Raw genomic sequence first — 24,250 nt, 5'->3', positions numbered from 1 at the left:
GTAAACCATTTTCTAAATCAATGCATTTAAAAAAAGTAACATTTAAAGCTCCTCTGTGGCAACCAGAGATTTCCAATGCATATTTTAAAACGGATTTGATTACAGTACAAACTATAATTTGTGATGTAATTAACAATATTTTACAGAGTTATAGAATATTTTAAACAAACCATCCATCCACTCATTGTCCACAACCGCATATGGTTATAAATAAAACTCCTAAATAAGGTAATGTTGCCAGGAACAGTAAACAGTCGCCCTCTTGTGGTCGCAGTAAGAAACTTCAATTGTTTGTGAAGTAGGAATAAACAACGTATACTTCCGGTACAAACCTTCAAGACTCATAAAAAATACATAAATAAAAAAAATGAATAAATAAAAAAAGTAAATACTTAAAAAAAATAAGACAGTAACGTAACTGCCATGATAATTACGTTTTTTTTTTATCAACACGATAAAATGTTCTAAGACAACTTAAAACAAATAAGACATATTTATATAATTTGGGGGTATATTAATACTAAATTCGGGGGTTTTCTTCCGTAAAATGGAGGAAACTTCGGGAATGTAGAGTTTTAAACGCATTGTTGGTGATTTTATTTCGGAAATAACCACCGGAAGTTGATCGCGTTCCTCAAAACCTGACGATTTGATGGCCCCAACGAAAAATGCTACCCTTTGTTAGCAGAAGTGGTGAAAAATCACGCCTTCATTGAGGTTATCTACATCGATCAGTCGTTTTCAGCCGACATCCTTGTATTTATTCTCCTAAGTGAAACTAATTAGTTGTATTTTATTCAAAGGTTAACTTCTCCGACAGTTAGTTAGCAGGTTAGCTGCCCAGACAAGAGCCGCAGCTCGGGAGAGGATGTCTCTTCACGGGAAAAGAAAAGAAATCTACAAATACGAGGCGCCATGGACGGTGTATGCCATGAACTGGAGCGTCCGCCCGGACAAACGCTTTCGGCTGGCTCTGGGGAGCTTTGTGGAGGAATACAACAACAAGGTGCGCAGCGTGTTTTCATTAGCAGCTAGCTTCAGGTTATGCTAACCTCCCTGCGCACTGAGGCTCAAAACATCACTTATATGACTGCGCTATTGTCTTCAATAACACATTTATAGGTGACGTTTTGTCCAGTTGTCGTGTTCTTTTGGGTTTCTGCCGTCTTTACCAGCTTATCTGTGTTTCTTTTAGGTCCAGCTGGTTGGTTTGGAGGAAGAGAGCTCAGAGTTTGTCTGCAGGAACACCTTTGATCATCCTTACCCCACCACCAAGATCATGTGGATCCCAGACACCAAAGGGGTTTACCCAGACCTGCTGGCCACCAGCGGGGACTACCTGCGCATATGGAGGGTAAGATGAACCTTTATAAAGTCCATACAAATCAGAGGAGTGCGGATATTTTCCAGCAATATATACATTTGGAGAAATGTTTGTCTTTACAGACTTTACTACCTGCATTTTTCTATTACAGCGGAGTATTAGTGCCATTTTATAGTCAAATTACAATATACTTTAATTTCACAAAAGGAAATTATACGTAAAAAACACATATGGAAAACATCAGAAATTTTGAGGTTAATCTCAGAAATTTTCTAGAAAGTAAATCCAAATATTGAGGTTTATCTCATATTTTTGAGAAAAAACACAGACCCTAATCAGTTTGAAAAGTCAAAAAATGTGCTAGAGAAAAATTTAAAAATTTGAGGTCAAGTTCAGAAATTTTCTAGACAAAAAAACATGGCAATGTCTGACATTCAAAAGTCAAATTTGCTGGAAAAAAACATGAGAAACTTTTAGATTAACCTCAGAAATCTTCTAAAAAGTGTCTTGGAAATTTCTGAGTTTGAAAAGTCAAAAGAAAATTGCTACAAAAAATTTTTAAACATGGAGATTTATCTCATACATTTTAGAAAAAAAACTTGAACATTTCTGAGTTTGAAAAGTCAAAAAGTATGATAGAGAAAAATTACAAATTTCTAGGTTAATTTCTGAAATTTTCAACAAAAAAAACGTTGAAATTTCAGAGTTTGAAAAATAAAGAAAAACTGAGAAATTTTTAGATTAATATCAGAAATTTTTGAGAACTTTCTGTCTGATCCCAGTCAGTTGTGGCCAAAGTCTGGCCACCCCGGATTTAAATCGTTCTGGATCGTGTTGCAGGTCAGTGACACAGAAACACGCCTCGAATGTCTGCTGAACAACAACAAGAACTCGGACTTCTGCGCTCCGCTCACCTCCTTTGACTGGAACGAAGTTGATCCCAATCTGCTCGGTAGGAAATAAAATGAAGAAAACTCCTTTAGTTTTCATCTCATCTTTTATTGGCTTTAAATGATTTCTTTTGTGTGTTTCAGGAACATCCAGCATCGACACCACCTGCACCATCTGGGGCTTGGAGACCGGTCAGGTTTTGGGACGAGTCAACCTGGTTTCCGGACATGTGAAGACTCAGCTGATCGCTCACGACAAAGAGGTCTGGAGTTTATTTTATTTCATTTCTTCTCCATTTGACCCGAATTTAGTTTTTTGTTGTTGATCTTTAAAGTTGTTTTTATCAACAGGCTTCTGGTTCATTTTAATTCTATTTTCCAAGGCAACAGGGATTTATCTGGACTCTTTCCAATGACGTCGAGCTTCAAAGTCTAGTTTGTGTTTCAACAAAATAATATAGATAAGGAGGCCATTTTTTCATGTAGGGCTGAAATGACTAATTGGATTATTCGTGATTAATCGATTATTGAAATAATCAACTAATTCAGTAATTGATTTATTGTATTTAAAAAAAACCCGCCATTTTCTGTTCCAAAATTTAATATATTAAAGGCAGGCTAAATTACAGCGAACATTTAACAAAAAGTTATCAACTTAAAACTTATTAGAATCATGATTTAAATTCAGAGCATAAATTTAAATCTAAGTGTTGAGGGACGTTGTGGCGTGTTTTCAGGTTTACGACATCGCGTTCAGCCGCGCGGGCGGAGGCAGAGACATGTTCGCCTCGGTGGGCGCCGACGGATCCGTCCGCATGTTTGACCTCCGACATCTAGAGCACAGCACCATCATCTACGAAGACCCCCAGCACCACCCGCTGCTCCGCCTCTGCTGGAACAAGCAGGACCCCAACTACCTGGCCACCATGGCCATGGATGGCATGGAGGTTGGGTTGCATTATTAATGTCTCCTCATGCAAATAGCTTTTCTATGGACTTAAAGTTCTATTACAGTATTTTACCCACAGAACTATTACTTGTTTTTAGGTAACTGTATTGCTGCCACTGTGTGTCACAGCAATTATAGCCCCACAAACACAATTAATGCTTTTTGAAAAAACATAAAAGTGCGATTTGTATTGCTAAACTGCATATTTTAACTTTTATTTTCAAATGTATTGAACAAATAGTGGTGAAGTTAGTAAAACTATCAATCCTGACATTAAGGACGGTTTTGGGGGCGTTTAAACATCATTAATTGCGATTTATTGTGACAACGATAAATGAAAATTCTTATTCATCACAATAAAAGCCCAACCCTTTTAGTTTCTAGAGCAAATATTTTAATACACTTTAAAAAGGACAAAACTAACTTGCAACTAACTTTTCAGCGATAAATAGCAGCTTGTTTTAAGTAAATAATTCCTTAATATTGATGAAAAAGTTCTAGTTGCATAACAATAATTTATTTTTCAATCAACATATGAAAAGTTCAGCCCTTCCTGCTCGACTCAACATCAATACAGTGCAGGTCTAATCTATCGATTAATTTCTGGATTAACACATTGCTAACTGGATAGCCAACGGTACTTAAGTATTTTCCATAATTTGAAGTTAAAACCATTCTACTTGTGGAGTTTTGGGTAGAACATATTTACAAAGGGTTTTTTTTAATCCTAAATATAAAATGTGTATATATTTTAGACAGTTTTACCATAATAATAACTCTGGGAATAATGTTTTTAGGGCCAGTTTACTCCAGCTAATCCATTACTAAATTAGTTGACCAATATTTAGTAATCGCTTCAGCCTATATAGTCATACAAGAAACTGCACATTCATTTACATTTCTGTTGCTTCTTGCTAGAAGTTTGCCTATGTGAGTATATTGTTCAGTATTTATGAAAAGCTGCCGTAAATAAAAAGTTTTTAATTCATATTCCTGTTCTCCAGGTTGTGATCCTGGACGTTCGCGTGCCGTGTACCCCCGTGGCTCGGCTCAACAACCATCGCGCCTGCGTCAACGGCATCGCCTGGGCGCCTCACTCCTCGTGTCACATCTGCACTGCAGGTGAGTTTGGAAGTTAAATGCTGTTGGGTAAATATCAAAGGTGACCAACTACACAAAATTCACATTTTGCATGGTTTTTGAAATCTCATTTGGGCCTATACTTCTTCTAAATACAACCAAAGCACTTTAAAAAGAAAAAACCTGTTGTTTTTTGGCAAAAGAAAAAGAAAGAAGAATACCTTTGTTAGTTAACCAGAGAAGAAATTGACATAATTTCCAAAAAACCTCTGGAATGTAACGTAACCTAAGCTGAGCTCCAGCATGTTTAATCAGCTGTAAAACAGTTTACAATGGTAAACTGTATTTTCTTTTTAATTAGATTATGTTTGAGAAATATTAATTTTTTTTGGTTATTTGAAGCATTTAACCTGAAAAATGGAGGAAGTTAAAGGGGGAAGTACTTTTTTACAGCACAAAGTCTGAATATATTCTATTGTTAAAGTGGATCTGTTGTGCAAAGTTCAGGTTTTGCACATTTTGATGCTTCCATTTGGCAGCCCGAGTGAAGTCCCACCCGTTATTGCTTTATGTGCTTCGTAATGGCTGCTGGAAAAGACAAATATTTTGTTTTTGACTTACCATACAGAAACCACTGGCTGAATTTCGGTTTTTTGTGCAGGAGGCTCCACTTCTGCTTTTTCAAGATGTACGGTTGTATAATTGTGCATTTTGCAGCCATTTTCCCATGCGAGTGTAAACGCTGAATTTGGGGGGCGTGGCCAGCAGCAGCTCATTTGGATTTAAAGAGACAAGACACCATAAATCAGCTCATCGTGAACTGTGCAAACAGAAATCTCATCATCTAAGAATGATTTTGTGCAAAAAATGTTTTGCATCGCCCATAAACCAATCCTAACCTTTCAAAGGAAGCATGACGGATCACATTAAATATCCTGATGTTTTTCCTTCCTTTCTCAGCCGACGACCATCAGGCTCTGATCTGGGACATCCAGCAGATGCCGCGCGCCATTGAAGACCCCATCCTGGCCTACACCGCCGAAGGCGAGATCAACAACGTTCAGTGGGCGTCCACGCAGCCGGACTGGATCGCCATCTGCTACAACAACTGCCTGGAGATCCTGCGCGTCTAAAGCCGTAGAAAACGAGCGCCCCGCGTTCCACTTTTGGACTTTTCAGTAGCTCTTGTCCTCCAGCTTTCAGGACGAAGAGTGAACTTTCTCTGAAGTTGGTTTACATTTATCTGCTCTTCTAATAAACATGTGTAAGCTCTTATTTATTTTTGCTCAGCAGCTGTAGGAAGTGTCGATGTTTCCTTGAGGTTTTTTAAAAAAATACTTCTCAGCCAGCTGTGAGACGATTCAGAGCATTTAGATCTCATGCATTTCATCAGTTTTTTTTTTAGTTGGAGGTTGATACAACCTGCTGTAGGTGGCAGAACACTGCAAAAATATAAAATTACCAAGTATTTTTTATCTATTTTTTTGTGCAAATATCTTAGTACACTTTAAAAAAAAAAAGGCAAAACTAACTTTTGAGAAAGATAAGTTTGTTTTAAGTTAACAATTCCTTAATATGAATAAAAAATTACTAGTTCAAGTGAGAGATTTTCATTTTTAACATGGGAAAAATGAACAATTAAACTAGTACTTTTTAAAAATATTAAATTATTGACTTAAAATAAATTCCTATCTTGTATTAAAGTTATTTTTAATTAAGATATTTCCACAAAAAACAACAAAAATCCTTGGTAATATTTTGTTTTTGCAGTGAAAATATGTAGGATTAACTCGTAGCCTTCTTGTGGATGCATACCATGTAATTGGTCAATAAAGCATCTGTACGATATATACTAGTCTCGTTTACCTAATGTGGGAGTTGAAGGTGTTCCTCTGTGCTGCAGCTGACATTTAAAGTCTACCAGAGCAACGGTGGCTCCCTAAATATCCTCTTTCTTCTTATTTGTTGAGGGTTCATTGTTTGAAACGTTGCATTTTTCCCTCAGTTTGAGTGAAGTTTGAAATGAGTTGACGCAGCTTTCTGCTTCTCTTATTTTGTCGTCTTCAGTCCTGTCCTTGTAGCATGCCATTGCAAGACAAAATGTACATAAATATAAATATATCAAACTTAAGATGTTGGTAAGCCAAGTGTTCATGTTGTAGTGTTTTTTCATAAAGTTTAATATTGAATTTGCTCTAATAAATTGTAATCTCCCCCATGACTTAAAAACCAACTTTTAGCCGTTTTATTTACCTATTGTGTTTACCTTTTTATGTACCTAATAAGTTTAATTCAAAAACATTAAATTTTGTTGTGGAAGGACTATTTAACCTCATATTTTATCCAGGGGTGATCAAAGTGTGGCCTGAGGGCCATTTGTGGCTCTTAAATTGTTTTGTTTTTTGTGTGGCCCCAACCGCCAATTTATTAAAATGTGTATTTTTCATCAGTAGGATTAAAAATATTAAGTAAAAATATATTTTTACAACCAAACTTTTATGAGTAGAACCACATTGATCCAGATATTTTTCTGAAAAGATGACTTTGCTTTATCCAAATTAGCTTGTATGTAATTTATTAAACTTGGTGAAATATAACAAGTTTATATCACTTAGGGTTGATTTGCCAATGGACCTTACCACAGGGTCCGCCTTTCATTGGCTAATGCCATTTTACATCACAGCGCAGCTATCACGTGCGTTACCATTTCACAAACTCATGCTAATGTACAGTGTGGACTGCCAGACCGACAGAAAGTTTTTGCGTCAGGACTTGGGGGGGGGGGAGAAGGTTCTCCGTCAGTGGGGTATCTGTACAGGCGATGTCAGGTATCCTGATCGTGTCTGTGGAACTAAAATTCACAGATTTCCAAAATCTGAAAAGGAAAGCCTTGCTTGGATCAAAGCTTGTGCACGGCCGCATTTGCAGCTCAACCGTCTGTGGGATCAATAAGAACAAAGGAGTGTCTGCTGGCGTAAGTATTATTGCTTTGCTTTCTTTGTGTTTAGTGAATGAAAAAAATAAAGTCACTAATAAACACATCCATTATGAAAACCTTTTAGCCAAGTACAGCATAATGGCAGTACCGATACAACTTCTACATCCTGAAGCCTGTCTGTTACAGCCTTACGGTAGCTGAACAGATCAATATGCAACGTGTACCGTATCTGACATACATTAAAGATTTTATTTAACCTGAAAAGGCTTTTTACTAAACTGTAATCTTGTTAGCCATAGAGACTATAAGTACGGTGCGTCTAGGACACGCTTCCGCTTTAATGCGCGGCAACGCCCTGTACCCGCTTTCCAGAGTTAACGTCAAAACATATTCGATGCCTCAAAACTCGAGGATATATCAAGAGAACCTCTTTTTGGGGTGTATGCCTAAATATGTCGTTCTGGGGATGGTCCACCATGAGGCCTTCACGGGACGGAGAGATCTCTCGCCGTTCAACTTTAAACACATGGACGCAGAATACTTGGCGCTATGCCAGGAGGGCAGACAGATCCCTGCCAAAGCTTTCCAGCCCCAATTCAACCGCGACATTTCTGTCAGAGAATTTTATAGCATATATACGGCAACGGGTCGTCATTTAAAAGATCTTTCTCTACCGATTGATTGGTCAGAATTCAACCGCGGCTATGCCTTGTTTTTATTCGGCTTGACCCCTACGGAAGACACAGATGCTCTGTCACCCGTTTCTAACGGTAACTTAAGGCTGGAAATCCGGTTCAGAGAGCCATTACCGCACACGACGACCCTGATAGTGTATGCATGCTATGATTCGATTTTGGAGATCAATTCGAGACGACAGGTTTTAGTAGATTATTACTAAATTATGAATAATCACCAGCTCGAGAGCCTGTTGCATCATTATTTAGGAGAACGGTTTCAGGGAGTCTGGGCGTCCGATCAGCTGCCTTTTCTCGAGCGTAATTACGCAGGACCGGCCTATTTGATTGTAAACACACACCCCTCAGATATGCCTGGAGAGCACTGGCTAGCTATCACCTTGGAAGGAAACGTCGCCTCTTTTTTCGACTCCTACGGCATCCCTCCACAATCTGAAATTTATCCCTCGAGTATTTTAACGTTTTTAAAAGAGAGATCGTCAGAAATAACGTATCATGACAAACAACTACAAGATGTCATGTCCGTGATGTGCGGGCAGCACTGTGTATTTTACTTGTGCAAAAGAGCTCGCGGTTTATCGCTACAACAAGTACTTCATTTGTACAGCGACGATGTGATAAAAAACGATGCCATGGTTTCAAATTTCGTAAAAAAATATCAGCGTTGCGTAAAAAACCGCAAGTATTGTTCTTTTAACCAGGGCACGTGCTCCATGCAGATGTTTAAAGATTGTTACAAATTGTAATTTTGCCGAATGTTATTATTTGTGAAATTTTTTTTGCAGTGTAATTCTGACGAATGTCATTATTTGTGTAATTTTTTCATTGTAATTTTGCAAAGACGAAACAAATGTACGCGAGAAAATGAATTCAATAAACCGCTTTTTATTTAAAAAATCTGTCTTTTTCTGTGAAAAAACAAACAACAAAAATATAGTCTTATGGGGAAAAATCAACCCATTTTGAAGGTCTTTTACGCTCCCTTTTTCCGCTAGCGATTTCGCTGTAACCGTCAAATGACGGTGAAAGGATGATTTTCTTTTTTTCTTTTTTGGAAGAAGGGGTATATCCTTTAAATGACGGAGAAAGTATAATATTCTTCTTCTTTTTTTTCTCTTCTTCACCTCCTGTCTTGAAACGCAGGTATTCTTCACGCGCATGCGGGTTATTAACTGAAGAAACCGGGATATTCAACTCGTGCACAGCATGAAGGAAAGAATCCCAGCCCGCAGGCATGGACCCTCTTTTTTGTCTTTTAAAAGGCGATAAAAGGGACTTTAATAAATCGACCAAATGAGACCCTTCGGTCACTCGCCCCTCGTGAACAAATTCCCCTCTGCGCGTCCACCCGTTATTACTCTTGGACAGTTTTTTTAATATGTATTCAGCGTTTTTTCGATCTCTGCCAGAAAACACGTTCACCGCATCCTTAGCCGTTTCATCCAATTCGTTTTCATCTTCAAAATTAGAATCATCTTTGGGAGAGCTGCGTTCAGTCTCGGCGCCGTTCTGCAGATTCAGAGATAACTTAGGTTCTTCTAATTCACCCTGCCTGGTTAGAGTCAGATATCTCTGTAGCAAGGCATCATATTTTTTAATTTTTTCGTATGAAGTTAACCCCGTTTCATCCAAAACCGCTCTCATTTTAGAATCCAAATCATCTTCAGCCGTTTGTCTGATAGAAGGCTCCGGCTGATTCAGACGTTTGAACTGCTGCGGCGAGATGAGATACATCTTTTGAGCCATTTTATTTCGTGATAATCCCTTCCACTAAGTTTCCGATTAAGGGAGCCAGCACAGCTAAAATAGGCAGAATGAAACCTCCTCGCTGGTTCTTAAGAGCGGCCTGTTTACGTTTTAAACCCGTTCGTTTGTCAGCCAGCAGCCTGATGATCTTCTTCTGTTTTTCCAGTTTCCGGTGTTGAGAAGGTGAAAGTTTTAAGTTCCCTTTTAAAATATTGAGGCATAACTCGCACAAAGTTTTTAGAAAATCAGGCGAGCAATGACTGAGGATGTCTTTTCTCTTCTGAGGCGTAGAATTATACAAAGCCCTGAGCAGGGGAGCGTTCCTTTTTATTCTCGCAGACATGATTTACTTTGTTTTAGGCACGTAAATGACTGGCCACTCTTTGGGGAGGATGCCCGACCTGATCCGAAAATGTTCTGGACAGGTAGGAGTAAGGTCGAGAATTAAATACCCGTGCGGCTCTTTTGTAGCGTCTTCAAAACTGTCTAAAAAACGAGCCTTTGCTGATGGGAAGATTTGACGGGCTAGAATATTTATTTGCAATCTGTCTCTCGGGTTCTTAAACAATACCATATAATTACTGTTCAGACTGATAGTACGGCTGTACTTTCCCTGATGAAACAGGTTCTGCGTCAACAGTAGGACGCTCCAATTTCTGTGATGCCTGTATTCTGTGAATAATTTGACCACTTCAGGATGCTCCGAGGCTTGAAAAATGACATCGTCAAGGATTATTAAAATTCTTTTATTTGATGGAAACAAGTCTTCATCTTCAAAAGAGTCAGGTAAACCTTTGATGAACTTGATGTCTTTATTCATTTTTTGCAATCCGGTGTACATAGGTTGGAAAGAGTCATATATCCATACATCATATCAGGCACATGGGTCATCACATGACTACAATTCGTCAACATTTTCTGCACAAAATAAGTTTTTCCACAGCCGCTCTGTCCGACGATGAGACATGAAAAAGGCATTTTAAATCGATGATCAAATAACGTTTCTTGTACATGACCTGAATGCATCATTTTTATACCCGTAATAGTAGAAAATATCAAATAACAAGAGAAAATAGAAAAAAGCTTAAAATTATTTTACTCCCCTCTGTAAATTTAGGATGAACAATTTAGTATCCAAACGGTAAGGTTGTCCCGTCAGGAAAATGTCTGCGTTTGTCATAAATGACTCGTAACCTTTTCAAGAATGCAGCATTTTTTAAGGTGAACCCTCTTTTATCACGCCAGAACCGTCGCAGGCGGAAGGAATTCTGAAGGGTCGTCTAAGTTCAAGGTTATTGAAACGTTCGCGTTCAAGCAGCGGTGACGGGGGTCTGAACCGTCTAACTCGTTATGGAGGTGGTTAGATGCGAGTTCGCTTCCGATATTTCCACCCTGCTGAAAAGAAGCGGTGGCGTGAGGGGATTTGACAGAAGCAGCACAGGGGGAAGGAGGGGGAAGAGGGGGGTCTGCATCACCGGTAGGGAGAGAAGATTTCGCAGCAGTTGCATGAGGGGGAGGAGGAGGGGGGTCTGCGCCAGCAGGAGGGTCTGCAGCACCGGGTGAATGTTGCAAAAGTTTATACAGAAAAAGAGAGTAAAAAAACGTCCTGAGAATTCATTTAACAAAGAATAACACACTGAGAAGCTATTCGATAAACAGTTATTAGACACCCCTGAGAAGTCATTCAACAGTAAGAAAAACACTCCTGAGAAAAACAGTAAGAAAAAACACTCCTGATAAATCGTTTAACATCGTTTAACGTGTAAGTAACATGATTTGACTCGCTTCAAGTAAGACAGAAGCATATGTCTTGTTCACCCGCTCCAAGCGTTGTCTTTCTAGGATTTTCTCCTTCTTGGTCAGCCCGTGCCCGTGGACTTCATCTTCGTTCATAAGCTTCAGGGCGGCTAGAGACAAAAAAATGTTTTAAGATACAATTTCTAATAGATTTTCTTTAAATATATATAAATAATACAAATACCTGAAATCAATTCAATCGCGACGGTCGCTCCGTTTCGCACTGTTAAAAAAATTAGACTTTGTCTTAAAATAGGTCCCGGATCTAAATAAAACATGAAAAAAAAAGAAACAAACTGACCTTTAATTCGGTCCCGTATAATCGCTTGAACAGGGTCTGCTGCCTGGCGCTTCCTTGTACCCCCGGTTATCACTTTGTCATCCTGCTCTCTCACCGTGTCCGTGTCAAGAAGGCTGACTACTGGTTCCGGTTCCGGTTCAAAAACGCCTTCACAATAATGGAAAAATAACGGTTAGAACATTTTTTGTTTTATTCCTCCTTATGTGAAACTATTTATTTTTAACTTACCGGCGCCCGGCTTATTGCGCAGCGGCTCGTTTGTAGGTTTGCTCGAGAGAAGTCGGGATTTAGTCAGAGAAAGCCTATTCTTCTGAGTAAAAAGTCGATCCCCCTGTGCACCTGTAAAAAAAAAAACAAAAAAAAAAACGCTGTAATTAATTTTCTGTCATGTAATGATGGTTAAAAAGGCGTTAAAATACTCACCGTAGACCGATCGTGGCGTCACGCACCTCTCCATGTCTTGTGAAGCCGGGTCTGGAGGAAAAAAAAAAGAGCGCGGGGTGAGAAGAGAAGAGAAGAGAAGAGAAGAGAAGAGAGAGAGAGAGAGAGAGAGAGAGAGAGAGAGAGAGAGAGAGAGAGAGAGAGAGAGAGAGAGAGAGAGAGAGAGAGAGAGAGAGAGAGAGAGAGAGAGAGAGAGAGAGAGAGAGATCGCTGTAACTTACCTCCTAAAATTTCGTTGTACTGGGAGTCGGTGAGTACAGCCATTGTGAAATAAAAAACGTTGCAAGTTTGCGGATCGGAACAGATCTCTAAAATGACCAGTATTGTCCAGCTTTGCGCAAAAATGCTTCAGGATCCCGCCCCTATTCCTGACAGGAAAATGATCTAATGTAGTGAAAAGGTGCCGGAATGTCTAGAACTGGTTATCGTTAGAACCTTGGGAATGAATAGACTCTTTTGTCCGAAAACAGAGTGATGGTACAAACACCTGTTGGCGAAGAAGCTAAAGTGTCTGGAACTAATTTGAAGAAAACAGTCAGTAATATCCGTCTGTTTAAACACCTCTTGCAGAATCTGTGAGACTTTTGTCCATTCCAGACGATCCAATTCTGAAGGAAATAAAACAATGCGTTCAATTATTCAAATAGAGAAAAATTAAGGGTATTTATCCGTAGAAGTTTTTCTACAAACCGTGGCATTGCTATTCTTTTCACATTATTTTCAACGCAGTGAGATTTCATGTCTTCCAGACTCTGTCTGAGATCGTTATATGACGGTTTCTGGCTTGCTTTTTCCTTGGTAATCTGATAGAATTACCAAAAATGAAAAAAAAAAAACAATGAGTCAATTTTGTACCTGTGCGGTATAGTTGGCCGCTGCTTATTTACCAGATAGTATATGAAACGTTGACCCTGTATAAGGACCGCACACGGTCCCACTAGCTTTTCTGTTAAAATAAAAAAATCAGGATATGGTCTAGCTATTGAAAAAATACATTTAAATAAAACCCAATAACTCACTCTGCTCTTTTAATTCTGACGTGCGGCCAAAATTATTTTTGAATAATACAGCGATACCCTTCCCCATTCGCAAATCTCGACTAACACAGTGCGCTAACGATTCGTGATTTGAAGCGGTGAGCAGATCACCAATAACGTAATTTATTCTACACATCTTTGAAACTTTCTGATATTTGGAGAGGATAACATAGGTTGCAGCCCGCAGTCGGCATTTATTTAGAAAGAAACCAACGACACCCCTTACATCTGCTGCTGTCCATAACCTCAAACACCTGTTTCTCTAGACCACCCACGCTAACTTTTACTAAACTGTAATCGTGTTAGCCACGCTAGTACCGAGTACCGTGTACAAGTCCTAGGCACATTCGAACCCTCAAAGCCATGAATGTCCGACTTACCCAGCCTTACAAGAACAATAGGCATCAGTGATCTTGTCCACAGCCAGGGGCGGATCTACTGGGGTGGCATGGGGTGGCAGTTGCCACCCCAAATGAGAGCCTTGCCGCCCCTGTTGCCACCCCAAATAGTTATGGGAAATCGGACAACACAATGTAACCTGACACCTACTGCTGAGTAGCGGGAAGTGCGAGAGAAGGACAGAGCGCGAGGCAGCAGCATTGGTGAATATATTACTGGACTGGACATTACCTGACTTATCGTGCGCCACACCTGCGCCATTGCTGGCCATTGAGTCAACATTATGGGTGGTCAGGAAAATACCACAGTCACGCAAAGAATCTGAAAAATGGACGCAATATTTAGCGGTTAATTCAACCCTATGAATTGGATAACAAGGGCTTCAGATTTAACAGGTGAGTAAAAGGTTTTAACTTAAAGACAACATTGAACAAGTGAGCAATGGGTCATTTATGCTAGCCTAACTGTTGCTAACCTTCTATTGACTTTGATAACCTTAACATGTGCTGCGCAGTTCGGTGTGTTTTGGTTACCTTAGCACTAAATCAGGTCACATCAGTAGAGCGGCTGTTTAAATCAGCTAATCAACCACCGCGGTAGTCGGGTGAAAACTTATTAATAATGACAATATAGACATCAAACCTGACGGAATAATGTAACAGACTGAATGTTATGTTTTGGTGTTTTTGCTTCTTTTTTGTGTGGGAAATTTTTTGTTTTTTGGTGTTGATTCCCCTGATCGGTAATCTCTGCTCTATCTGCTCGGTGAGCTGTTGTCTGCCGGTTGCCATGGCAACGGGTCCGCCGACACACACAGTGAGAAAAACCAGAATAGAAGTGGTGTTTGGTTCTTCACCTGTTTATCAGCCTTATTGTACCTTTATTGTGGCGCACTGTCTGCAACCGCTGCAATTCCTAAAAGTTAAACAAGCGACAAAAAACTGAACTAATCATCAAACTACGGCTCCTACGGCATATTTAAAATAAAACAACTGACCAATATAAGATAATATAAGATCCTTCTTGCATCTTGACAGAACTAACAGAAACAAAATACAAATGATGGCGCTACAAATATTTTTGTGACAGATTTCTGCTCGTCCTGCATTGGTTAAAATGGTTTTCTGGACATAACTCAATGAATCACATAGTGACTAATAGGCACTGTCCAATCCAGTAATGCATATCAATAAGCAGGAGTATGAAAGACATAAAAATAATTAGCTATACTATATTAAGAAATTATATTTAATCCACAGTGCTACATGACCAGCACGTCCTCCTCTGACTCGCTTAAAACGTTTGTAACTTTATTAAAGAACAACAACAAAGTCAACAAAACGTGTTCAAATTAATGACACAACAAAAATAATCTCAGTAATTATTGTTTCAACAAGGAGTTGCGCAATTCTGTGCGTTTTGGTTCCATTACCAAAATAAATAGCAGAGCAGGAGTTTAAAATTAACTAATCAACCACCTCTGTGTTCATGAGAGGTTTATTAATGATCGCAAAAGAAGTATCAAGCCTGCGAACCTAATACTGTAACGCAGTGGTCCCCAGCCCCCGGTCCGTGGACCAATTGGTACTGGGCCGCGCAAGAAATAGTGAAATATTTCCGTTTTATGTATTATTTGAGACTGGAGGACCTTTTATTTTGAAAATCCTTTAACCGGATTCTCTCGGTTACTTGCGCGCCAACACTGAGGCCACAAGCAGCAAAATGAGTAAGAAACAGATCAGATGTCTTTGGAAAGTTTCTTTGCAAAGGGGAAAAGGCCCAGAGAAGAGACAGGAGAATGGATTTATCCCGGACCGGTAGGTGAGTCCCACATTACAAGCCGCTCTGCGTAACATGCGGCGACCGGCTGCTAATGAGGCAATGAAGCTTCAAGCTGCTTCGCCACGTAGAGACCAAGCAGGCTGTGGATATAAGCAACACTTCAGGTGTTATTGTCTCTCATTACTCCCAGATGGGACCGTCTCATTGCAGAGAAACAAGCTCAGGGCTCCGTTAGTCAGTATCGTGAGTTAAAATTTTCACGAAAGTAAAATGTTCCGTTTTTGTGGCACATCTGTATCTTATTTTGAAGGGATAAATAAACGTTACCATAGCGACCAGAGTCAGAGCGTTTGGGCTGCGATCGAGAGGAGAGGAGTAGAGTTTGTGTCTTAAGTCTGGTTTAGACGGAAAGATTTAAGAATTGTCAGCCGATTCTCCAAACCTCTGTGACCACAGAGCTGATAAAAGTCCAACAGGTTCGATCGGTTCGTGTGTCCAAGGCAGGAGCAACACGAACCGATTCCAGTCACGAACATCCCGATTCCAGAGGATAATCCAGTAAAACAACTAACATAGCGGGAATTTAGAATAACCAAACACGGATGACGATGTAGAAGCAATAGTGATAGTTTGTGGAGTCATTTTAAGAGATAAAAGATGTAACAAAAAGAAAAGGCGGTGGATAAAAGACGACGGAAGCAGCCGCTCTATTTGCTGCACTATGATTTGGAGGTGAATATGTTTTTTCATAGTTAACATTTTGAACTGAATAAACATAATAATGACCTTTAGATTTAATAATAAACATTTCCACATATCTCTGATATCCACCGGACCCAGTTGACTGATGTGTCAGCTGTTTGGGATTCCCCTCTGTTCTTACGTCACCGCGCTTTCTGATTGGCTACCTGTCACATTCAGCAGGTCGTATTCTTGTTCCCAGTCAGTGAAAAACCCCACAGACTGCGATAAAAACTCCAAGACAACCCAAATTGGGTATATTCAGGATTTAGCGGGAACACCAACACTGCCCCCTACACCAACAAATGCGACCTACCGTCCTGGCCGCATTCATCTGAACTGAACGTCACTGATACTCAACAAATCTCACTATTCTGCATCCTGATACGAGCAAGCGGGATGAAAAACAACAACCATGAAGGACTATATAAGTATTAAGTTGTTAATATGCTGCTCCGTTTGGACAACTTTAAATATGCAAGGTAAGATCCACTGTTAAAACAAACACTGAGCACTTCTTTTTATGGCAGTTGGCAGAACACTGAGAACGCTGACGTTATTGCGCCCTCTAGTGTGCATGCAGGACACTTTAGGGTCGTTTGCCCGTTAAGACTGCAGAACGCATACAGGTCGCATTTACTGGCAGTGTAAACGGCCACAGCAAAAAAATCGGAATTGCCAAAAAATCGGAATTGGGTCACTTCAGGCTGCAGTGTGAACGCACCCGTAATCTCTGGTCGGCTTGTGGAGCGCAGGAGGTTGCCATGGCAACGGGTGTGCTTAAATGACAGAGAGAGACGGAGAGTAAAAAGGTGCGAGTGGTTCAGAGTTGATTACCTGTTCGGGTTGTTTTACCTTTGTTTATCTTTTACCTTTACAGCTGCTGTAGTTTCTGAATGTTCAATAAACGACAAACTTGCACTAATTACCTCGTTCTTTGTGAGTACAAGTCATTTACAACAAACATCAAACACGGTAAATATGTTTCATTAAGTATTTAACAAACAAATGGCTTCTTCCGCGATAATTATGTGAAATTAAATTAATTATCTAATATAAAAAAATAGTTTGGTGCTGTCGGGCTCAGAGTGTGAGAGGCTTTTCCTTTATCAAACTATTGTTTTATTTTTTTCCTCTTTAGTGGAAATATTGATGTTGATGAGACTTTCTCCAAAATAATAACCTTTTTCAACCTTTATAGCTCCACTGTTGAAAATGAGAAGCCAACATTCACAAATGACATTGAAATAAAATTCAGTCCAACATCTGGTTTGAGGTGATTCCTTTGGAACCTGTTGGAGGAAAAATATTCCAACTTCAGAAGATGAGCTTTAGCCTAACAGAGCTCTGTGGTTCCTCCTTGCAGCATGAGAGTCAGGGTGAGGAGGCGCCATGTTAGGAAGAGAAGTGGAAGCTGCAGGATCTTCAGAACAAACAGGTCATGATGCTGGGCTACTGATTATGCCTCTGTCTGGACATAGGATCAATAGAACCGGTTTAAAAGTGTCGAGAAAAGTCAAGCTCATTCTACTTCCCCATGCTGGAGATTTTAGTTATTTTAGTTTAGCTAAAATAAATGGTTACATGCCAGACATGGAAAACTAGGATCACTCCTTGCCATGATGTTCAGAATTTAGGTCTCATGGCATCTCAAAATTCATCAGCACAGAAACTCCAAAGCACACAAAGAAGCACACACACACACACACAAAAAAAAAAAAACAAATATATATATATATATATATATATATATATTCTTTTTTTGTCATAGTACCCCCAAGAATTTAAAACTACTTTCACCCCTGCTCATAAGGAGCCACCTCTCTGAAGACCTGCTAATCTGGGGACTGAAAACAGTCCTGGAGCGCACAGGCTGCATCCCTGGGCCACACAGCGACTGTCTTCTTCCTTGGCCTAATCCGTGTCATCAGCGGACGATATGCTGGCGCCAGCTGGATGGACATGTGGTCGGAGAGGCCAAGATGGGCGTGAGGAAGAGCTCTGTACGCACCATGAATGTTGGTGTACACACAATCCACAGGGTAAGAAGGATGACATGCCGGTAAAAACTGGGTAGAGTGTCCGTCAGTTTCACATGGTTAAAGTCCCCTGCAACCATGTAAAATGCCTCAGGGTGCTTCATCTGCAGTGAGCTAACGGTGTCATACAGCTCCTTTGATGTTTCGTTGCCGTTAGCACCAAGCGGAATGTAAACAATGGTGACGAACACCGCAGTAAACTCCGGAGGCAGATTGTGTGGCTGACAGGTTTTAACCAGTCCACAGTTGGTACACCAACCTTCATTCACTTACATACATTGTCCTCCTCCCAGTGCTTTTCCTGACCGTTGATCTGCTTGGAAGGCTAAGTATGGCATTTTGCTGTTAAGCCAGGTTTTCGTTAGGCAAAGAACGGCACAGTTCTTCATCTCTGCAGAAACTCTTAGCCTCAGATCTGACAAATCCACTTTCTTACCCAGTGAGCGGACATTGTCCAGAAAGAGAGTCGGAATTGGTGGCTTCCTAGGCACCAGCTGGGTCAACACGCCCACCCATTTCCTTTTGACAGTTGGTCCTCGCACCCTGCTGTCCAGTACATTGTCCACAAGAGCCACTGTCTCCCAATTGCGGATTTCAGCCTTGATGATATTACCAGTCGAACTGTCTCCAAAGGCCATCAGCTAAGCTGAGCTACATTCAGCCGTAAAGTTTGTTTTAATACAAACTTCAGTAGTTTTCTAGTTGTTCTGCTGAGGTAGTGAAATCAATTTGTGACATCATGCAAATTGATGCCACAAAGAGAATTGATGACAAAAGGGTCATAGCCATTGCAGAAATGCAAGAGCAAGTAGAAGGATTGTCTCCTAACAAGAGAGTTAGTGCGAAAATTGTACAAGATACAAAGGAGTTTTTGAGGAATTTTTGGATTTATCAAAAGAAAGAGGATTAACAATGAATCAGAGCAGTCAAGGCGTCGACTTCTGATTCGCAATATGAGGAAACACAACGGTCTTTAGCTAGAGAGACACGGAAGCTCCAAGATGTCTTGAAGGAAGTCAACATGATGACTACTGAGAGACAGACTCTAATGAAAGCAAATGAGGAGCTGAAGATTCAAGGTATGAATTTAGAAAAAGCTGTACTTGAAAAAAACAAGTTGATTAGAAAAAAAGATGAGGATTTTGAAAATCTGTCCAAAGGAAACCAAACTTTAAAGGACGATAACATCACCCTGAAGAAGAAAAACATTGCCTTGGAGCAGAAAAACAGCGCTAGAGAAGGAAAAAAACACTCTAGAGCAGAAAAGCACTGTCCTGGAGAAGGAAACAATCTCCTTCAAGTTGATAAGCAGTGTCCAGGAGCTGAGATCACCACCCTGGGGGAGAAATGCACTGTCCTGGATCAGAAAAAACAGACAAAAACTGAACTGGAGGAGGGTTACACCTCCCTGCAGGAAGAAAACGACATCCACAGCCAGATAAACACCATCTTGGAGAAGCAAAACAAAGACCTGAAGCTGAATCGCATTGTCCTGGAGCTGACAAGCACCGCCTACATTCAGGAAAACAAAATGTTGCAGCTTGAAGTGGAACAGCTGAACAAAAGACTAAGGGTCTTAGAGGAGCAGCTATCTGAAGAGGAAACCGACGAAGACAGCCAGTCAGTTTCAGACCAGTCAGCAGGAGCAGGAGTATTCAGACGTGTGGTCAGAGGCTTCACCAATACACTTCTGAAAATGTGCAAAACAACCTGAGGTACTGGATTCTCAGTACCTCAGGTTGTATTGAGAATCCAGTACAACCTGGATTCTCAGTACAATAAATAGAGAAGTGTCATGAGAGCTCCAAGCTTCATGCTTGATTGACAATAGTAGAAAACCTTGAGGACAACAGGACTGCAGTGTCAGGGGAGCTTGACACTTGGGGGCTGTTGGCGGAAGAGCTAATCGCTTGAAAGATGTTGGCAGGAGAGCTTTGTAGCGAGTCTCTTTGGTTTCCCGGCTGACCTCCAGGGCTTTGTGCCGAGTCCCTCTGGTCTCTCGGCCGATCTCCAGGGCTTCATAGCAAGTCCCGCTGGTCTCCAGGCTGACCTTCAGGGCTTCGTAGCGAGGCCCGTTGGTCTCCTGGCGTTCGTAATGAGTCCTGGAGCCTCGTCGTGGGTCCCATTGGCCTCCCGGTTCCTGTTCTGCCGCCGGCAGGTACTTGCTCCACTGCTAGTGTCGTAGGTACCATTGACCTCCAAGCCAGGCTCAGGAGATTGGCTGGGAAGTCGACAGAACCTGCGATAATGCTCAGGAGGTTAGTCAGAACTTGACACATCCCCAGCATCCCCAAGGTTCCCACTCTGTCGCCAACACCCACCAAGGTACATGCTCTGCTGCCAGCGTCCTCCAAGGCTGCTGTTTGCCGGGGTCCTCCTCAGATACTTTTGGTGTTCCTTAGTTGTTTCCATTTAATTCTGCCTTGTTTTCCACATCTGTTCTTCATTGGTGATTCTAATTATGTTTATTTCTTGTTTCTAGTTATTTTCCTTTGTTCTAGTTTAATTAGGTTCCTTTAGTCTCCTTACTCCTTTGTGTTTGTATTTTGGTTGTTTCCCCTTGTGTAATCTTCCCCCCTTTCCTTTGCCACTTTCTCTATCCCTTCACAGTCTGCTTCCACTCCCTCCACTCACACCTGCTCATCAGCTCAGGTCCTGCACAGTGGTGCACTTGATAGCACTGTTGCCTTGCAGCAAGAAGGTCCTGGCTTCAATTCCCAGCATGGAGTTCACATGTTCTCCCAATGCATGAGTAGGTTCTCTCCGGGTACTCCGGCTTCCTCCCAAAGTCCAAAAGCATGACTGTTGGGTTAATTGATTTCTGTACCCATCCTTAGGTATGGATGTGTGCGTGCATGGTTGTTTTGTCCTGCCTCTGTGTTGCTGGCGACCTGTCCAGGGTGTACCTCGCCTTCTGCTAGAGATAGGCACCAGCACATCTCCTGACAATGGTGACAATGGTGTAAGAAAATGGATCGATGGAGTTTTTGAGTTTGAGTTGTTTGAGTTGATCTCGGCATTAGGTGACAAACTGAATGCAGCCAGGATGCTGAGACCAGCACGTCCTCCTCTGGCTCGCTTAAAACGTTCGTAACTTTATTAAAGAACAACAAAAAAAATCAACAAAACATGTTCAAATTAATGACCCAACGAACAATCTCAGTAATTATATTACTGTGCGTTTCGGTTCCATTATCAAAATAAATAGTAGAGCAGGAGTTTAAAATTAACTAATCAACCACCTCTTTGTTCATGAGAGGTTTATTAATGATTGCAAAATAAATATCAAGCCTGCAAACCTAATATCATAACGGACTGAATGTTGTATTTTTAACGTAATCTCTGGTCGGCTTGTAGAGCGCAGGAGGTTGCCATGGCAACGGGTGTGCTTAAATGACAGAGAGACAGACAGTAAAAAGGTGCGAGTGGTTTAGAGTTGATCACCTGTTCAGGTTTTACCTTTGCTGTGACTCATCACAGCCGCTGTAGTTTCTGAACATTCAATAAACGACAAACTTGGACTAATTACCTCGTTCTTTGTGACTAACAAACATCAAACACGGTATATATTTTTCATTAAGTATTTAACAAACAAATGGCTTCTTCCACGATAATTATGTGAAATTAAATTAATTGTCTAATATAAAAAATAGTTTGGTGCGGTCGAGCTCAGAGCCTGAGAGGCTTGTCCTTTATCAAACAATTTAGTTTTTTGCTTCTTATTTAGTGGAAATATTGATGTTGATGAGATTTTCTCCAAAATAATAACCTTTTTCAACCTTTAAAGCTCCACTGTTGACAATGAGGCTCTAACATTCACAAATGACATTGAAATAAAATCCAGTCCAACATCTGGTTTGAGGTGATTCCTCTGGAACCTGTCGGAGGAAAAATATCCCAACTTCAGAAGATGAGCTTTAGCCTAACAGAGCTCTGTGGTTCCTCCTGTCAGTATGGGAGTCAGGGTGAGGAGGCGCCATGTTAGGAAGAGAAGTGGAAGCTGCAGGATCTTCAGAACAAACAGGTCATGATGCTGGGCTACTGATTATCCCTCTGTATGGACACAGGATCAATAGAACTAGTTTAAAAGATAAATGAATGGTTATATGCCAGACATGGAAAACTAGGATCACTCCATGCCATGATGTTCAGGATTTAGGTCTCATGGCATCTCAAGGTGTCAACATTGCAGCCAGTAGGCAAGAGCTACCAGCATTTATTGCTTCGCAAAAAAATAATCAGCACAGAAACTCCAAAGCACATAGAAGTAATATGTATGCATATATATTTCTTTGTCATAGTACCCCCAAGAATTTAAAACTACTTTCACCCCTGTATATATATATATATATATATATATATATATATATATATATATATACACACACACATACTGGCATATCTGTCACCCCTGAAAATATCCCTGCCACCCTCTTGCCACCCCATAAATATTTTTCTCGATCCTCCCCTGTCCACAGCTATATTTATGCTGAGGGTGTGAGGATCTGCTGTTTTCCTCATCGACTGGTAGCATTTAGCTGCAAATCGCACAATGTTAGAGGAATTGCGTGGCTAAAACATCTTGATGTCGTCCAAAAAAGATGACATGAACTTGTTGGTTCCCCTGTCCACTGTCGTGGCTGATATTTTATGAAAATCCGGTAGAAATGCTAAACTAATCGACTCAGAAATACTCTGCAGTCAGTCGAAACGAAAAATCCCATAGAAGCTAAGCTCTGGAGGAGGTTAATGTGAGACATGAAGACACGTGGGACTTTCGAGGGGCGTTTCTGGGCAGAGCTAGGTAAGGTCCATACTGATCCAAATCCTGTTCTTATAACTGGGGATAAATTAGTTCAACAGAACCCAAAAATTTGAAAACTACATGTCTCCTTTTCAAGTTTCGGATCTACGATAAATAATATATTTCCTGCAAAAAACAAGTTGATGGCTTTCAATTATATATATATATATATATTTTTTTTTTCTCGGCCGGCGAGTACTGAAGACTTGGGTAATCCAACATTGGAGGGCGTTCCAGTTGATTTTTTCCGACTGGGAAGTTGGAATTTCAGTAGGACGGGAACGCAGCATACGTTGCGACCAAACAACATCACTGCGTTCTGTGACTGGAGACAACTGCTAGTTTGAACTAGCTAGTGACGGACGTTGGAAGTAAGGGACGGGAGTTCAACAGAGTGACAGAAATTGGTTTCCAAAGTTGTTTTTTGCCAGTTTATCCATGGCGTCTATTTTTTTCTAGTCAATCTAATTTGTCTGTGAACGTAACACACCCAGTTGGGGCTCAAAGTCGGTGGTATTTACAAAAGTGTGAAACAGCTAGCATAGAAACCGACTCGTACTTTCTCACTCCTGATGTGTTGATCAAATTGCCAACTTTGCCAGAATTCACACCTCATAATTTATATCACTATCTCATAAACAGCGTTTCCCTTTACACCGGAGCAGCACTAAAAACGTACAAAAGACGAGAGGCTAACCAGTTTTTCCCCATACATGTTAGGCGATAATGGGGCAATTTCTCCATGGTTACTAATGGCAGGTACGTTCTCAATGCAATATTTGATATATTTCCAATCATACTTATAAGGTATAAGAACGTTAATCTTCTTACCTTGACAAGTGTTCGCCGTAAATTCGAGGTTACACCCAGGGCTGTCACCGGTAGGGACACTGCCACTATTTGAGCTTGGCCCTGCTGTATGATTGATGGCTGCTATCCATCGCTATCGTATATTTCCTCATTAAAAGTTATACAATAAAATGTCAGGTTTGGTTTCTATCCTTTTCTGTTCGTCCAGCCAACAGCGCATCGCCCTATGACAATTTCTTAAGTGAAATCAACTAAATAAAAGCGATATTGAACCACAGATGCCTGGTTGTTGACTGACTTTACATGAGTGCACGGGCTGCTTTGACATCCATCATGGCGGAGAATTCTGAAAAGCGTGACGTCACGTGCAAACGGTCACGTTGCTGGCTTTTTTTAACGGTCAAACTCACCGGCAGTGGCCACACACAACTGCGATCTTCCTTTGTACGTTTATGTAGTGAGAAAGGTCTTAATTTT

General features: G+C 40.6%; 2 protein-coding genes across 2 annotated transcripts; one reads left to right on the top strand and one right to left on the bottom strand.

Moving 5' to 3' along the window:
- Positions 1 to 618: 618 nt before the first annotated feature.
- Positions 619 to 6,476, top strand: dcaf7 (ddb1 and cul4 associated factor 7). The gene is made up of 7 exons (XM_008416320.3): positions 619 to 1,006; positions 1,196 to 1,354; positions 2,165 to 2,276; positions 2,359 to 2,477; positions 2,952 to 3,161; positions 4,168 to 4,285; positions 5,204 to 6,476. Exons 1-7 carry the CDS (start codon positions 869 to 871, stop codon positions 5,374 to 5,376), a joined length of 1,029 nt encoding a protein of 342 aa, XP_008414542.1. The 5' UTR covers positions 619 to 868; the 3' UTR covers positions 5,377 to 6,476.
- A 3,876-nt stretch (positions 6,477 to 10,352) lies between these two features.
- On the bottom strand, positions 10,353 to 24,097 carry LOC103468927 (uncharacterized). Its single transcript, XM_081610257.1, has 7 exons — positions 23,795 to 24,097; positions 12,144 to 12,194; positions 11,949 to 12,059; positions 11,721 to 11,867; positions 11,604 to 11,642; positions 11,441 to 11,529; positions 10,353 to 11,169 (listed from the first exon to the last, which is right to left on the bottom strand). Exons 2-7 carry the CDS (start codon positions 12,175 to 12,177, stop codon positions 10,963 to 10,965), a joined length of 627 nt encoding a protein of 208 aa, XP_081466383.1. The 5' UTR covers positions 12,178 to 12,194; positions 23,795 to 24,097; the 3' UTR covers positions 10,353 to 10,962.
- Between the last annotated feature and the right edge of the window lie 153 nt (positions 24,098 to 24,250).

Source organism: Poecilia reticulata, chromosome 8 (assembly GCF_904066995.2).
Source record: "Poecilia reticulata chromosome 8, P_reticulata-male-v2, whole genome shotgun sequence".
NCBI lineage: Eukaryota > Metazoa > Chordata > Actinopteri > Cyprinodontiformes > Poeciliidae > Poecilia > Poecilia reticulata.
The sequence above is the reverse complement of the archived record's forward strand: the minus strand, read 5'-3'. Positions and strand labels throughout refer to the sequence as shown.